This window comes from Cetorhinus maximus, chromosome 1 (genome assembly GCF_964194155.1).
Source record: "Cetorhinus maximus chromosome 1, sCetMax3.hap1.1, whole genome shotgun sequence".
Classification (NCBI taxonomy): domain Eukaryota; kingdom Metazoa; phylum Chordata; class Chondrichthyes; order Lamniformes; family Cetorhinidae; genus Cetorhinus; species Cetorhinus maximus.
This window is the reverse complement of record NC_135879.1, coordinates 187,226,155-187,241,638: the sequence shown is the minus strand read 5'-3', so window position 1 is coordinate 187,241,638 and position 15,484 is coordinate 187,226,155. Positions and strand designations below refer to the sequence as shown.

The following is a 15,484-nucleotide window of genomic DNA, read 5'->3' as shown; positions in this document are numbered from 1 at the left end:
AAAATATACAATTGAAAAATAGAATTATTTTAACTGAATTTTTAAGTACTGTTCTTGTAACATGTATTCCTGCATTGACTCATTATTATAGCCTGCCATACTACTTCACTATGCTCTGTTGTCTTTGGATAGTGAGTATGTAGAACTGATTCAGGGACATATCATTCATTTTAAAAACTGCTGAAGCAACTGGAAACACTTGATGGAATCTGTTCAAGCTGGTAATTGGTGCCTGTAAAATTCAACAGAAAGGTAAAGGCATGTTGAGATGTATTTCGGCCCATGTAATCTAATATAAACTCTAAATTGAGACCAAACTAATTCATTTAATGAGGATGACTAGCTTTGCACTTTTTTGTTGACATCTTCAGTAGTTAGTCATTTTAAATTAAACAAAGTCATGTCTTAAACTCAGACCAGGATTTTCCGGTCCCGCCCATGGCAGGAGTCGGCACAGGCAAGACTGGAAAATTTGGAGAGCAGCCAAAAGTCCGTTGACTTTGGGCAGGAATCTTGGTCCCTCCACTGGTGGGACTGGAAAATCCCACCCTCAGTATTTAATTAGAAATTTGCAAAAGTTAACAAACCAAGGACCATCCTCATTGAAGGCTAGTATATATGCTAGATGTTTGTTGTTTAGCTATGTACTGATTGCAACTACCTTCAATTGATAATTCATCAGTTTAGGAATCACTTAAAGTTAACTTAAATTGAGCAAAAAACCTTTCTATAAAGTGGCAGTTTTGACTAAAAAAAATTTTTTTTTTCATGTTCTGCGTCGCAGGTTCCCATTAAAGACTGAGTGCACAGTAGCATCCAGTTGTATTGCTGACCTTGGCAACCTGCAGGGAAATTTGCACTGCACTAAAGGTTTTGGTGGGCCTGTTTGTGTTCTTCCTGATGTGTTGAACTGTCAGATTCTGATGCTATTCAGTTCGATTGTGGCCTATCTGTATCTTAACTCTATCTATCTGCCTTGGTTCTGTGACCCTTAACATCCTTGTGCTACAAAAATCTACCTTTCAGTTTTGACGTTTTCATTCAGCCTTTTGGGGTGAGAGTTCCAGAATTCCACAATGCTTTGTGGGAAGTGATTCTTGATGTCATTGCTGAACAGCCTAGCTATAATTTTAAGGTTATGCTTCCTCCTGCTGGACTCCCCCACTTCTCTTTGTCTCGTCTCTTCCCCTCTCCCTCGCCTCCCCCCCGTCCGCCCACCCCCTGCATAAGAACTATTATAAACCTCAGTCATCTACTATGTTGTGTTCATCTCTACCAAGTTTTTTTTCATTCAAGGGATGTGGCTTCGCTGGCTGGGCCAGCATTTATTGCCCATCCCAAATTGTCCTTGAGAAGGTGGTGGTGAGCTGCCTTCCTGAACGGATGCAGTCCATGTGGTGTAGGTGCACCCACAGTACTGCTATGGAGGGAGTTCCAGGATTTTGATCCAGCGACAGTGAAGGAACGGCGATATATTTCCAAGTCAGGATGGTGAGTGACTTGGAGGGGAACTTCCAGGTGGTGGTGTTCCCATGTACCTGCTGCCTTTGTCCTTCTAGTTGGTAGTGGTTCTGGGTTTGGAAGGTGCTGTCTTAAGGAGCCTTGGTGAGTTTCTGTAGTGCAACTTGTAGATGGTACACACTGCTGCTACTGTGCATCGGTAATGGAGGGAGTGAATGTTTGTGCAAGGGGTGCCAATCAAGTGGGCTGCTTTGTCCTGGATGGTGTCAAGCTTCAAGTGTTGTTGGAGCTGCACTCATCAGGCAAGGGGAGAGTATTCCATTACACCCCTGACTAGTGCCTTGTGGATTGTAGACAGTCTTTGGGAAGTCAGGAGGTGAGTTACTTGCTGCACAATTCCTAGCCTCTTACCTGCTCTTTTAGCCACAGTATTTATATGGCTAGCCTAGTTCAGTTTCTGGCCAATGGTAACCCCCAGGATGTTGATAGTGGGGGATTCAGTGATGGTATTGCCGTTGAATGTCAAGGGACAATGGTTAGATTCTCTCTTGTTGGAGAAGGTCATTGCCTGGCACTTATGTGGTGCGAATGTTACTTGCCACTTGTCAACCCACGCCTGGATATTGTCCAGATCTCACTGCATTTGGATATGGACTGCTTCAGTATCTGAGGAGTCGCAAATGGTGCTGAACATTGTGCCATCATCAGCGAACATCCCCACTTCTGACCTCATGATGGAAGGAAGGTCATTGATGAAGCAGCTGAAGATGGTTGGGCCTTGGACACTACTCCTGAGGAACTCTTGCAGTGATGTCCTGGAACTGAGATGACTGACCTCCAACAACCACAACCATCTTCCTTTGTGTTAGCTTTGACTCCAATCAGCGGAGAGTTTTCCCCCTGATTCCCATTGACACAAATTTTGCTAGGGTTCCTTGATGCCACACTTGGTCAAATGCGGGCATGATGTCATGGGCAGTCATTCTCATCTCGCCTATGTAGCTCCTGGCTTGGGAGATATGCACTTGGGAAAACTGGAAAGAGGTACTGAGATTGGCCCTTAGTCGTCACCTGTAGCAGAATGAGAGGGGGCAGAAACTTCTGGCACATGCACTTCACCCTCCCTAAACTTAGAAAACTTAGTGAGTGTGTGCTGATGGAATTGTGACCACAAGGACACATGCCGCACATTCTGGACCAGGCAATGATCTAGCCCTTTTGGACAGAGGCTACTGAAGTAATGAAACAGATCAAATTACCAAATTCTGTTCCCTAAATTTTCTGTTTCATTTCTTTTCTGACTGGCACAGACAAGATAGATCAAATTACCAAATTCTGTTCCCTAAATTTTCTATCTTGTCTGTGCCAGTCAAAAAAGAGCTATCCAGCCTAATCCAGTTATTGGTTTGTAGCCCTGTGTGTTACAGCACTTCAAGTGCATATCCAGGTATTTTTTAGATGCACTGAGCGTTTCCATCTTTATCATCCTTTCAGGCAGCAAGTTCCAGATCTCTTCCACCTTCCTGTGTGCAGATATTTCTCCTTAATTCCCCTCCTATCAATCACTTGCCTTTAGTCTGTAATCATGGCCCAAATGCTGCATAAATGCTCCCTTAAGTGCTAGTCCAATGGTACTGTATTTGGTGTACTAATAATATTGGCCAGTAAATTTGTGCCTATAATTTCCTAGATGGTTTAATTTTCAGCTGTGGTTTGATTATCTAGCAAGTTAGGATGAAGCACTTTCTCAGTATTAATAATGGGAAAGGGAGCTTGTCACATGAGACAATTTTAAAAAGTCAGGAGGATGAGGTTTCAGAGGCCTAAAGCTGGGCTTCTTGCCTGCCCTGTTGGTCAGGTTATGTTGCGTAGAGAAATAATTGAAAACTGAAATAAATGTGTGTATATTTTGCACATTATACTGCTATAGTAGGTATGTCATTTAATATTTACAGGTATTTCCAAAAGCTCATATATTATGTGCACTGGAGACCATCTTCGACTTGAATGTAATGAGTTTTGCCAATGGGACTATGGGAGCAGTAAATGGAATGAGACCCGATGGTACAATAGATACATCCAGTGTCCAATCAGATGAGGTTTGGATTGGGGTCGTCTATGGTCTGGCAGCCACTATGATACAAGAGGTGAGTTAAGATGTCGTTTCAAAACCTAGATAATTCCTACAAAAATAAATTGTGTATAGTACATGAGCTTTCCGTGAAAGTATGATATATTCTGGCTGTTTATAACTGAGGTGTAAGATTAACATTGTAAATCTAGAAACTGACAAACAAATAAGTGTTGTAAATAGTCTGGTAATTCAACAATGAAGTTTAATTACTGAACCTAATTGATTACAGGACAGTCCTGTTTTTTTTGTACCAATCTTCATTTCATCCTAATTCTGATCGTATATGGAAATGGGAGCATTATAGAAATACTCATGTGACAAGATGTTTAGTTGGCATAATTTTATATGTAATTCACTGAAGTTTTTCATAACTGGAGGTCTGCTTTGCAGAAAAACAAGTTATGTGATTCTGAAATAAAAAGGGAATATGCTGGAAATATTTCAGCAGGCCTGGCAGCATCTGTGGGGGGGGAGAGAGGCGGATTTAGCATTTCCAGATAATTGACCTAAAACATTAACTGTTTCCCTGTCATCAGAAGCTGCCTGACTTGCTGAACGTTTTCAGCATTTTGTGTGTCTACTTGAGAGATCCAGTCAAAGGAAGGAAAACTATATTTGTGTGTCTAAACGTTTTTGTTTTAATAAATATACTAGAGGAGTGTAGTTTCCAGGCTCCTGTAACTGTGGGATGGGTAACTCTGGAAGCTACACCTGTCCAGTACTTGCATTGCATTGTTTCACCCCCCTAGTGCTGCTACACCAAAATCAATGTTTTCAAAGCACCTGCTGACTGCTATTAAACTCCAAAACTTAATCTTCCTTTTCCAAAACTCTACAGATCTACCTTCTAATCTGTTATACATTGCCTACTATCTGTAATCTTTAACTTTTAATCTCTCATTTTTAAAGCAAATAGTCATTGAACAATTTACAGGATGTGGTGTTAACGGGTTGTAGAATTGTTGGGGTGGCATGTGCAAGGAAGAATGAGTGGGTGACTGGGTGAGGAGAGCATAGACAAGAGAACAGAAGAGGAAAGGGAGAGAAAGATTGTCAAAGTAATTACATCCAGCATAGTTCCTACATTTAATTTCCACAAAGGAAGCGCCATCCAGTAGCCAAAGTATGAAAATAGACTGTTAAATTCCGACTATCAACTTACAGCAGTTCTGGAAGGTCTCTTCCCCATCTTAACCCCCTGCCCTTCTGTGTGCTTTCCCAAACAAACTCCCTCCACCCCTTCCTCTGTTCATGTGTTTCTCCCCTAAACCCCCTCCCTGCATGTGAGTGCTTCCCCATCTGGCACTTGATTAGATACTTGTGTTTGTGAATCCCAAAATGTGGAGGGAAAAGTCAACTTTAAATTAACACTAATTGTGTGAAGATAATGCTTCAATATGGAGCTGGGAGAACAACTAATACTTAACTGCACAATGTTGCATTCAATGTACCAGTAATTGATAAAAATACCTGGAAAAACTCAGCCAGCATCTGTGGACAGGAACACAGTTAACATTTTGAGTCCATGTGACTCTTCAACAGAACTAAGGAAAAATAGAAAATAGGTGAAATATAAGCTGGTTTAAGGGGGCGTGGGACACGTAGAGCAGGATAGAGGGCCTGTGATAGGTGGAAATAGCCAAAAGATGCCATAGACAAAGGGACAAAGAGGTGTTGAAGGTGGTGATATTATCTAAGGAATGTGCCAATAGATGACATTAAGGGTAGAAAGCAGGACGAGTAAGGTACAGATAGCCCTAGTGGGGGTGGGGTGGGGGAAGGGATCGAAATAGGCTAAAAGGTAGAGATAAAACAATGGATGGAAATACATTTAAAAATAATGGAAATAGGTGGGAAAAGAAAAATCTATATAAATTATTGGAAAAAAGGGGGATCGGAAAGGGGGCGGGGATGGAGGAGAGAGTTCATGATCTAAAATTGTTGAACTCAATATTCAGTCCAGAAGGCTGTAAAGTGCGTAGTCGGAAGATGAGGTGCTGTTCCTCCAGTTTGCGTTGAGCTTCATTGGAACATTGCAGCAGGCCAAGGACGAACATGTGGGCATGAGAGCAGGGTGGAGTGTTGAAATGGCAAGCGACAAGGAGGTCTGGGTCATGCTTGCAGACAGACCGAAGGTGTTCTGCAAAGCGGTCACCCAGTCTGCGTTTGGTCTCTCCAATGTAGAGGAAACTGCATTGGGAGCAGCGAATGCAGTAGACTAAATTGAGGGAAGTGCAAGTGAAATGCTGCTTCGCTTGAAAGGAGTATTTGGGCCCTTGGACGGTGAGGAGAGGGGAAGTAAAGGGGCAGGTGTTGCACCTTCTGCGGTTGCATGGGAAGGTGCTGTGGGAGGGGGTTGAGGTGTAGGGGGTGATGGAGGAATGGACCAGGGTGTCCCAGAGGGAACGATCCCTGCGGAATGCCGACGGGGTGGGGGGGGGGGGGTGAAGGGAAGATGTGTTTGGTGGTGGCATGATGCTGGAGTTGGTGGAAATGGCGGAGGATGATCGTTTGAATGCAGAGGCTGGTGGGGTGATAAGTGAGGACAAGGGAGACCCTATCATGGTTCTGGGAGGGAGAGGAAGGTGTGAGGGCGGATGCACAGGAGATGGGCCGGACATGGTTGAGGGCCCTGGCAACCACCGTGGGTGGAAAGCCTCGGTTAAGGAAGAAGGAAGACATGTCAGAGGAACTGTTTTTGAAAGTGGCATCATCAGAACAGATGCAACGGAGGCGAAGGAACTGAGAGAATGGGATGGAGTCCTTACAGGATGCGGGATGTGAGGAGCTGTAGTCGAGGTAGCTGTGGGAGTCGGTAGGCTTGTAATGAATATTGGTGGACAGTCTATCACCAGAAATTGAGACAGAGAGGTCAAGGAAGGGAAGTGTCAGAGATGAAACATGTGAAAATGATGGAGGGGTGGAAATTGGAAGCAAAATTAATAAATTTTTCTAGGTTCAAACGAGAGCATGAAGCAGCACCGAAGCAATCATCGATGTACCGGAGAAAGAGTTGTGGGAGGGGGCCGGAGTAGGACTGGAACAAGGAATGTTCCACATACCCCATAAAGAGACAGGCATAACTGGGGCCCATGCGGTTACCCATAGCCACACCTTTTATTTGGAGGAAGTGAGAGGAATTAAAGGAGAAATTGTTCAGTGAAAGAACAAGTTCAGCCAGACGGGGGAGAGTTTTGGTGGATGGGGATTGTTCGGGCCTCTGTCCGCTTCTTCCTCGAACCTCTCTGTCTCAATTTCTGGTGATAGACTGTCCTCCAATATTCATTACAAGCCTACCGACTCCCACAGCTACCTCGACTACAGCTCCTCACACCCCGCTTCCTGTAAGGACTCCATCCCATTCTCTCAGTTCCTTCGCCTCCGTTGCATCTGTTCTGATGATGCCACTTTCAAAAACAGTTCCTCTGACATGTCTTCCTTCTTCCTTAACCGAGGTTTTCCACCCATGATGGTTGACAGGGCCTTCAACCGTGTCCGGCCCATCTCCCGCGCATCCGCCCTCACACCTACCTCTCCCTCCCAGAGCCATGATAGGGTCCCCCTTGTCCTCACTTATCACACCACCAGCCTCCGCATTCAAAGGATCATCCTCCGCCAATTCCAGCATCATGCCACCACCAAACACATCTTCCCTTCACCCCCCCCTGGCAGCATTCAGCAGGGATCGTTCCCTCCGGGACACCCTGGTCCACTCCTCCATCACCCCCTACACCTCAACCCCCTCCCACGGCACCTTCCCATGCAACCGCAGAAGGTGCAACACTTGCCTCTTTATTTCCCCTCTCCTCACCGTCCAAGGGCCTAGACATTCCTTTCAAGTGAAGCAGCATTTCACTTGCTCTTCCCTCAATTTATTCTACTGCATTCGCTGCTCCCAATGCGGTTTCCTCTACATTGGAGAGACCAAATGCAGACTGGGTGACCGCTTTGAAGAACACCTTCGGTCTGTCCGCAAGCATGACCCAGACCTCCCTGTGCTTGCCATTTCAACATTCCACCCTGCTCTCATGCCCACATGTCCGTCCTTGGCCTGCTGCAATGTTCCAGTGAAGCTCAACGCAAACTGGAAGAACAGCACCTCATCTTCCGACTAGGCACTTACAGTGGACTGAATATTGAATTCAACAATTTTAGATCATGAACTCTCTCCTCCATCCCCACCCGCTTTCCGATCCCCCTTTTTTCCAATAATTTATATAGATTTTTCTTTTCCCACCTATTTCCATTATTTTTAAACGTATTTCCATCCATTGTTTTATCTCTACCTTTTAGCCTATTTCGATCCCTTCCCCCCCACCCCACCCCACCCCCACTAGGGCTATCTGTACCTTACTCGTCCTGCTTTCTACCCTTAATGTCACCTATTAGTACATTCCTTAGATAATATCACCACCTTCAACACCTCTTTGTCCTTTTGTCTGTGACATCTTTTGGCTATTTCCAGCTATCACTGGCCCTCTATCCAGCTCTACTTGTTCCACCCCCTCTTAAACCAGCTTATATTTCACCTCTTTTCTATTTTTCCTTAGTTCTGTTGAAGAGTCATACGGACTCGAAACGTTAACTGTGTTCCTCTCCGCAGATGCTATCAGACCTGCTGAGTTTTTCCAGGTATTTTTATTTTTATTTTGGATTTCCAGCATCTGCAGTTTTTGCTTTTATACCAGTAATTGATGTTTTACTTAAAGATGCAATTAATTGAATTCCATAGAGTTTGTATTTGGAAATATGAAGATGGCTTTTGGGTACTCTTCTTTTGTTCTTTAAATCTAGATAATAATGCAATGGGTTAATTGTATCCTTAAAATTAATCTTTTAAATGAATCCTTTTTCTGGGGATTCATAGGGACTTGTTGATGAAGGTTTCAAGACTGCAGAGGGTACGTACAGGACAGTATGGGAACGACTCGGCATGGCTTTTCAGACGCCTGAAGCCTATTGCAAAAAGAATATTTATCGTTCTCTGGCATACATGAGACCTCTGAGCATTTGGAGTATACAACTCGCACTGGACAAAATGCACGACCAATTCAACTTGTCTGACTCTTCCATGTAAATGAGGATGAGCTAGTTTCAGATTTGAATTACTTTCTTCATTCAGTAATCCAACTTCAAATACAAGTTTGTCTATTTTCCAAATATATCAATACTTAATTGTTTTATGACATGTTTGTTGATGTTTAACAATGTGCATTCCTTTTGGGTGAATAATTATAAGAATATTCCATCGTAAGAATTCAGTGAAGAGGAGGAAGAGAGTGATGTCAATTATGTCAAATGATGCCTTTAAAGAATTGAATCAATTACAAACACTTCATTAGTACTTTCTTTACAATAAAGCCCTGGCATATGTAGCAGATTGAAACAACTCAACTGCAAATAGTAGTTGTAACAAAGAGAAGCTGACAAAGTTTCAGATCCACATGAACATCTCAAATTTGCTGTGTTGACTTTGCAATGCAAGACTGAAAGATAACCTTTTGGGCAGCCCTGCTATTTGTTAGTTAGAACAGAGTACTTATTTCTATTTTTTGAATGTTGAAACAGAAACATTGAGACCTTTTCAGGCATATGATCACTGGTACTGTAGAATGTCAGGTTAATGCTCAATTTTGGATTACTTTCAAACTATGAAATACCAATGATTACTGGCTCAACATTCAATCAATAAATAGTTTTTCTAATACTTTTAAACCAGAATTTATATTTCAGTTCCTGAAAGATTTGCTTTATTAAGTTACAGGCATTGTCTAAATTGAAATATTTAAAAGTTATGAATATGGCTGATCATTAAATTGCATCTTTGCACTTTTATATCTACAATCAATTACAATCAGAAAATCAGTGCAATTTTACAAATGATTGTGAAAATGTTGATTTAAAATGTTTCTTGGACACATCAAATTTTTCTGGGTTTAACTTACTTTTGAAATGAGGTTTAAATAAAGCACTACTGTTGTATTGAATTTTTGTTTTAGGAATGCCTACTTTTGTGTATAGAATAGAATTTTGACACTAAAACTGACCCTCAGGTTATTTAAATCCATGTGTAAAAGAATAAATTGTACATTTTGTGTATAAATGAATTGTTTTTAGTAGGACTTTTTCTTATACTTGTCAGTACACTCAAATACATCATTCAAAGTGTTGGGTTTATTTACTGTGATGAATAAAAATTGTTGTGCAACTTCACTTTCAGTTTAAATCGAGCCAAACTACCAGTGTACCTAATAATCACTTTTTTTTGTGCAAACCAATGGCCATTTGGGGGAGAAAGAGGAATTGTAAAAAGCGGAGTAAAATGCTAGAGACTAACCTTATTTAACTCCACTGATGTGGGTAAAAGATTTACCTTCAAAGACCAATAACTATGGTATACGGAAAAGCTGAAATTCTGAAGACTTGAAGTTTTAAAAAAAATGCAGGAATTATACAAGCCAGCCACTGGAAATAGGATTTTTTTGGTTATTGCCCTGACTTTTTAATGTTTAATTTTAGCATTATTTCTGAAAACCAAGTCTATAATGTGTCGACATTTAATGCCATAGAGGCTAAAAAGTTCACTAAAACTTGATCATGTTTCATATACATTTGTTTGTTTTGATAATGTCTCAGATTTGTTTTCTAAATCTCAGTGCGCATGTATTGTCTTACACCTACCTAATGGGTTATTTCATTTTTATTTCGAATATTTTCTAAGTGGCCATTTCCTATCCTCCATTGCATTTATTATTACAATAGGACTTGATTTGTTTAGCATATCTCAAGTGACCAAGGTGGACAAAGTGAAAAGGCAAAATGGTAAATAAGGAAAAGTACTGCATGTGTGCTTAGTTCTTTTTTTCTGATGGGAAACAATATACAAAATGGGACCTAATTGAAATTTTCTGAAAGACAAATTGAACTGGAAGTTTTTATTCGTTCTCGGGATATAATTATCACTGGCAAGGTTGGCATTGATTGTACATTTTTAGATGCTTTGAGAAGGTGGAGGTGGGCCACTTTCTTGAATCATTGCAGTCAGTGCTGGATAAGCTGGGAGTGGTGTGTTTGCTGTTACCACTTCTTTTTTATAACCACCCACAAGAACAAATATGATTGGTTCACCCACAAGAAGGAAAACAATGAATGTTGCGTTCAACTTGAAAGGTATTCCTCACTGAAATAGGTGAGCAGATCACTTTAACCAAATAAACATTTGATAGCACATTAGAAACCGTATGCAATAAATTGAAAGGCAAAACTGAAGACTGCAATGGAGATCTAGGGGCAAAATACCCCTTAGGGTGTGAAGAGGGTGGGGTTAGTCTACTAACTACCACCCATTTTGAGCTCTTGCTGGAGTTGAATTTCACTCTGAACCCCTTGTGTCTGGATCATTATTGGTTTTTTGCTAATGTGTTTAACTTGAAGACATTGAATTTATTTTCATTTATGTACTTACTTTATCTGTGTTGCTGACATTTCAACTTTAAAAATTCTGTTTTCAAAATGCACCAAGTGGAGCGGAAATTTAAAAAAAGTGCCTGACTCCAATTGTAAGCTTTTTAACCAGTGATCTATCTGTTATTTTTGGGGAACAAAAATGCAACCATACAGAAAAATGCATTAGAACATGGGAACAGGAATCGGTCATTCAGCTCAAGCCTGTTTGACCATTCAGTTAGATAATGGCTGATCTGTGACTCCATTTACTTTGACTCCATATCCCTTAATACACATTCCTAATACACATCTGTCAATCTCAACTTTGAAATTTTCAAATGACTTTGCCTCAACAGCTTTTTTAGGGAGAATTCTAGATTTCAAAGAACTGAAGTTATCTTTTTAGCGGAGATGGCAAGTGACAAAAAAGACATTTAAAATAAAGAAAATATTAACGCCATTGATTTTTAGATCAGCTTCTTACGCACCTGATGATTTATTTCTTTTTTATGCTGGACTTGTGGTTATCCCGTCCATTTGGGATGATGTCGTAAGTCAGTTTCCCTCAATTGATTGTATAATTCAAATGGTTATTCTCAATTTTTTTTTTTACTTTACTAAATGTTTTCTCCACAAGCTGTACTGTAAGATGAAGTGGAGACTGGAGTAGCCTCCCCTTATTGATTTTAAGACCATTAAATATGAAGTGGATGAGGTATTTATGCCAAGTGCAGTCTGAAATTAGTTCAGTCAAGTAGGGAGCAGCTAGTGAAAATTCCTTATTTCTTCTTTCATTTCCTCCCAACCCCACTAAAGCAGTGCAGTCTACACCTAATGGATTTTATGCAGTTACTATTCATCTAAAGTTTCAGAATTTTAGATTGAAGTGCTGCCTGGATTAAACCTTGAACATTTGCTAAGTTAAAGTGGTTAATTTTTTTTTAAATTTAGGTTTTGATGCAAAGACATGTTTGGTTAATTGCCATTGTATGTAATCGCTGAACAATCAACAATAAGGACCTATGTAGTTACTATAATACTTAAAATGCTTCACTGGGGATAACATACATATTTCACTATGATATTACATACAAAGATAAATTACAGTGGTCTGTTTGCATGATCGATAGCCAAATGTTTATTATAAAGTAAATTATAAAGATTCTTCTAGGTTCTTGATGTTTGATACTTTTTAGCATGTAAAGTAATTCATGTTTCACTAGAACAGTAATTGGTATTTGTAAAAGTAGGGTTGCATTTGTTAGTGTTTTGCTTTAATTGTAAATTTTCAGGTTGTGTGTGTGTATAAGAAATTAAAATACAACTGAGAAACTTTGTTTGCTGCATTTCTATTAAAAATGCAAACACAAAGTTATTTGATCTTTTTTCTGGATTCAACTTTGATTTATAGAATATTGAACATTAGAGGCTCTAATGCATATCTACAGCAAACAAATTTCATACACCTCTTATTTCTGTGGAGCATTCACACAGCTTGTATCACTACCAGAACTCTACTATCAGAACTCTGCCACTAGAACATTAATCTGTGATCGACTATTATTAGGAAACTGGCATTTAAGGAAGTTATTCACCCCATTACTACAGGAGTCTAAACCTGGTAAGCAAGGTTATGGCTATTGAGACAGAGAATGGAACTTAATTAAAAGGGGATAGGATAAGTATTTAAAATGGAGAAATATAAAAGGATCAGTGGGAATAAAGTTGCATGAGAGCACACCAGCAAAGGGGCCTAAAAGGCTGCCTCCTCCTATGCTGCAATTTTTATCACTCACTGAAAATTTCCTTTTATTGAGTCCGAATTTAGGGAGTAGTTTAGAGATGTTAATGCTGAACCAAGTTTTGGGCAATGTGAGAAAGTGCAGCGAATACACAGCATGCTGTCCTTTGCGCAATCTTTGTTTGGTCAGCTTCAACATGCAAAGGCCGAGTACATTTAGGAGCTCAGTTCAGAGTTGGCACCTTCACATAGGGCAGGATTTTTCACTGTGTGCAGGCGCACATCTGACACGCCCGAGCGTGCCGACATCAATGCGCGCACTTGAGATAGTTCGGTCAGCGGGTGCGTGCCGGAGCCGGCAGCGCGCTTGCCAACAATTAAAAGGCCCATCAAGGCCATTAAGCTAACAATTGTGCTGAATTTTTCACTGCCCGTTTAACCTAACAGTTGACAGGCAGGTGAAAAGGCCAAGCGGCCTTTGCATTTTTTAGGAAACCATCCACGGGCGGGATAATGTTTCCTAAAGCAAATAAAAAGAAAATAAAAATTTTACACTTGAATTAAAAACATGTCCCTGCTCATGTGACAGTCACATGAGGGGACATGTTTTATGACATTTTCATTTTCTTCTTTAGTTTTTTTCAAACAGTGCTTCATCTCCATGAGGCAGCTCCATGCCTCAGGGAGATTGAAGCGCTCTTTCGCGCGTATGTGCGAAGTTCGCACCAGGCCTACTCGCCTTCCTCCTCCTTTCTTTCCCCCCGCCCCTAGCCCGCACAGGCAGCACTCAGTGCTGCCACTCACCTTCCATGCTGGGCTGGCCTCAATTGGCCTGCCCACGTAAAAACATGGTGCAGTGCCGATCACGGGCTGCAGTCGGCTTCCTGACCGTCCCCGCCAAGGGAAAAATTCTGCCCGTAGAGTACAAAGATATTGGACCAATTAAAAGCATTGATTAGGGAGTCTGACTGCACCTTGTGCAGAGCAGATGGATTCGGATAGTAATTAATAGGTGAATATAAGCAAGTTACAGAATTGATAGTTACAGTAGAATGTTGGGGTGTTGCATCTATTACCATCAGAGAGTTATACAAAAATTGGCTATGAAGGTAATCGGAGTACTATTATTAGTTATCAGTGGAATTTCAAATAGTTAATATTATTGGCAGAATTGAAGTTCCTGCCACCTCTATCCTTTTTCGCTGAGAATTCCTCACTGGTGTCCAACCTTCCTATGTGGATGGCAGGTGCTGGACCCAAAGTTTGTTACCTTTACACTTCCTCATTTGAAAATAACCTCTTCCCTAATCACAACAGCCCCAGGTTCTCTGTAAGTGAAATATCTCATCCCTGGTACTGTTCTATTAAATCTCCTCTGCACCCTCATCAAGGTATTGACACACTTCCTGAAGTCTGGGGTATTTAAAATTGGCCACAATACTTCAGCTAAGGCCTAACCAGTGCTTTAGAAAAGTTTGTAATAATTTCAATAGAGATACAGTGGATGCTGGAAATCTGAAATAAACACAAAATGCTGGAAATACTCAGATCTGGCTGCAGCTTTGGAGAAGAAAACTAACATTTCAGGTCATGGTTATGATGAAAGGTCATTGGCCTGAAGCATTGACAAGGACCCACATGGGAAACTTATAAAGAAGGCAAAGGCACATGGGATACAGGGTAATTTGATAAGGTGGATTCAAAATTGGCTTAATTGTAGGAGGCAGAGGGTGATGACAGAAGGATGTTTTAGTGAATGGAAGCCAGTGTCCAGTGGCGTACCACAGGGATCTGTGCTGGGTCTCCTATTATTTGTCATTTATATGGACGACATAGATGACTATGTGGGGGGTAGGATTAGTAAGTTTGCGGATGACACAAAGATTGGCCGGGTGGTTAACAGTGAGGTTGAGTGTCTTGGGCTACAGGAAGATATAGACCACATGGTCAAATGGGCAGATAAGTGACAGATGGAATTTAACCCTGAAAAGTGTGAGGTGATACACTTTGGAAAGAGTAATTTGACAAGGAAGTATTCAATGAATGGCATGGCACTAGGAAGTTCTGAGGAACAAAGGGACCTTGGCGTGTGTGTCCATAGATCTCTGAAGGCGGAGGGGCATGTTAGTGGGGTGGTGAAAAAGGCATATGGGACACTTGCCTTTATCAATTGAGGCATAGATTACAAAAGTAGGGAGGTCATGTTGGAGTTGTATAGAACCTTGGTGAGGCCACAGCTGGAGTAGTGTGTGCAGTTCTGGTCGCCACATTATAGGAAGGATGTGATTGCACTGGAGGGGGTGCAGAGGAGATTCACCAGGATGTTGCCTGGGATGAAACATTTAAGTTATGAAGAGAGGTTGGATAGACTTGGATTGTTTTCGTTGGAGCAGAGAAGACAGAGGGACGACCTGATTGAGGTGTACAAGATTATGAGGGGCATGGACAAGGTGGATAGGGAGCAGATGTTCCCCTTAGTTGAAGGGTCAGTCACAAGGGGGCATAAGATCAGGGTGAGGGGCAGGAGGTTTAGGGGGGATGTGAGGAAAAACTTTTACCTAGAGGGTGGTGACAGTCTGGAATGCACTGGAGGGTGGTGGAGGCGGGTTGGGTCACATCTTTTAAAAAGTACCTGGATGAGCACTTTGCATGTCATAACATTCAAGGCTATGGGCCAAGTGCTGGTAAATGGGAATAGGTAG

At 41.4% G+C, this 15,484-nt stretch overlaps 1 protein-coding gene across 2 annotated transcripts in view; it reads left to right on the top strand.

The window, feature by feature from the left end:
• gba2 (glucosidase, beta (bile acid) 2) overlaps positions 1 to 12,376 on the top strand; it is a 95,987-nt gene extending 83,611 nt beyond the window's left edge. For both annotated transcript variants that reach the window (XM_078550886.1, XM_078550891.1), the window contains 2 exons: positions 3,417 to 3,608; positions 8,463 to 12,376. In XM_078550886.1, the coding sequence (XP_078407012.1) occupies positions 3,417 to 3,608; positions 8,463 to 8,672 (402 nt within the window). In that variant the 3' untranslated portion in view covers positions 8,673 to 12,376. The remainder of the gene's footprint in view (positions 1 to 3,416; positions 3,609 to 8,462) is intronic.
• Positions 12,377 to 15,484: the final 3,108 nt, after the last annotated feature.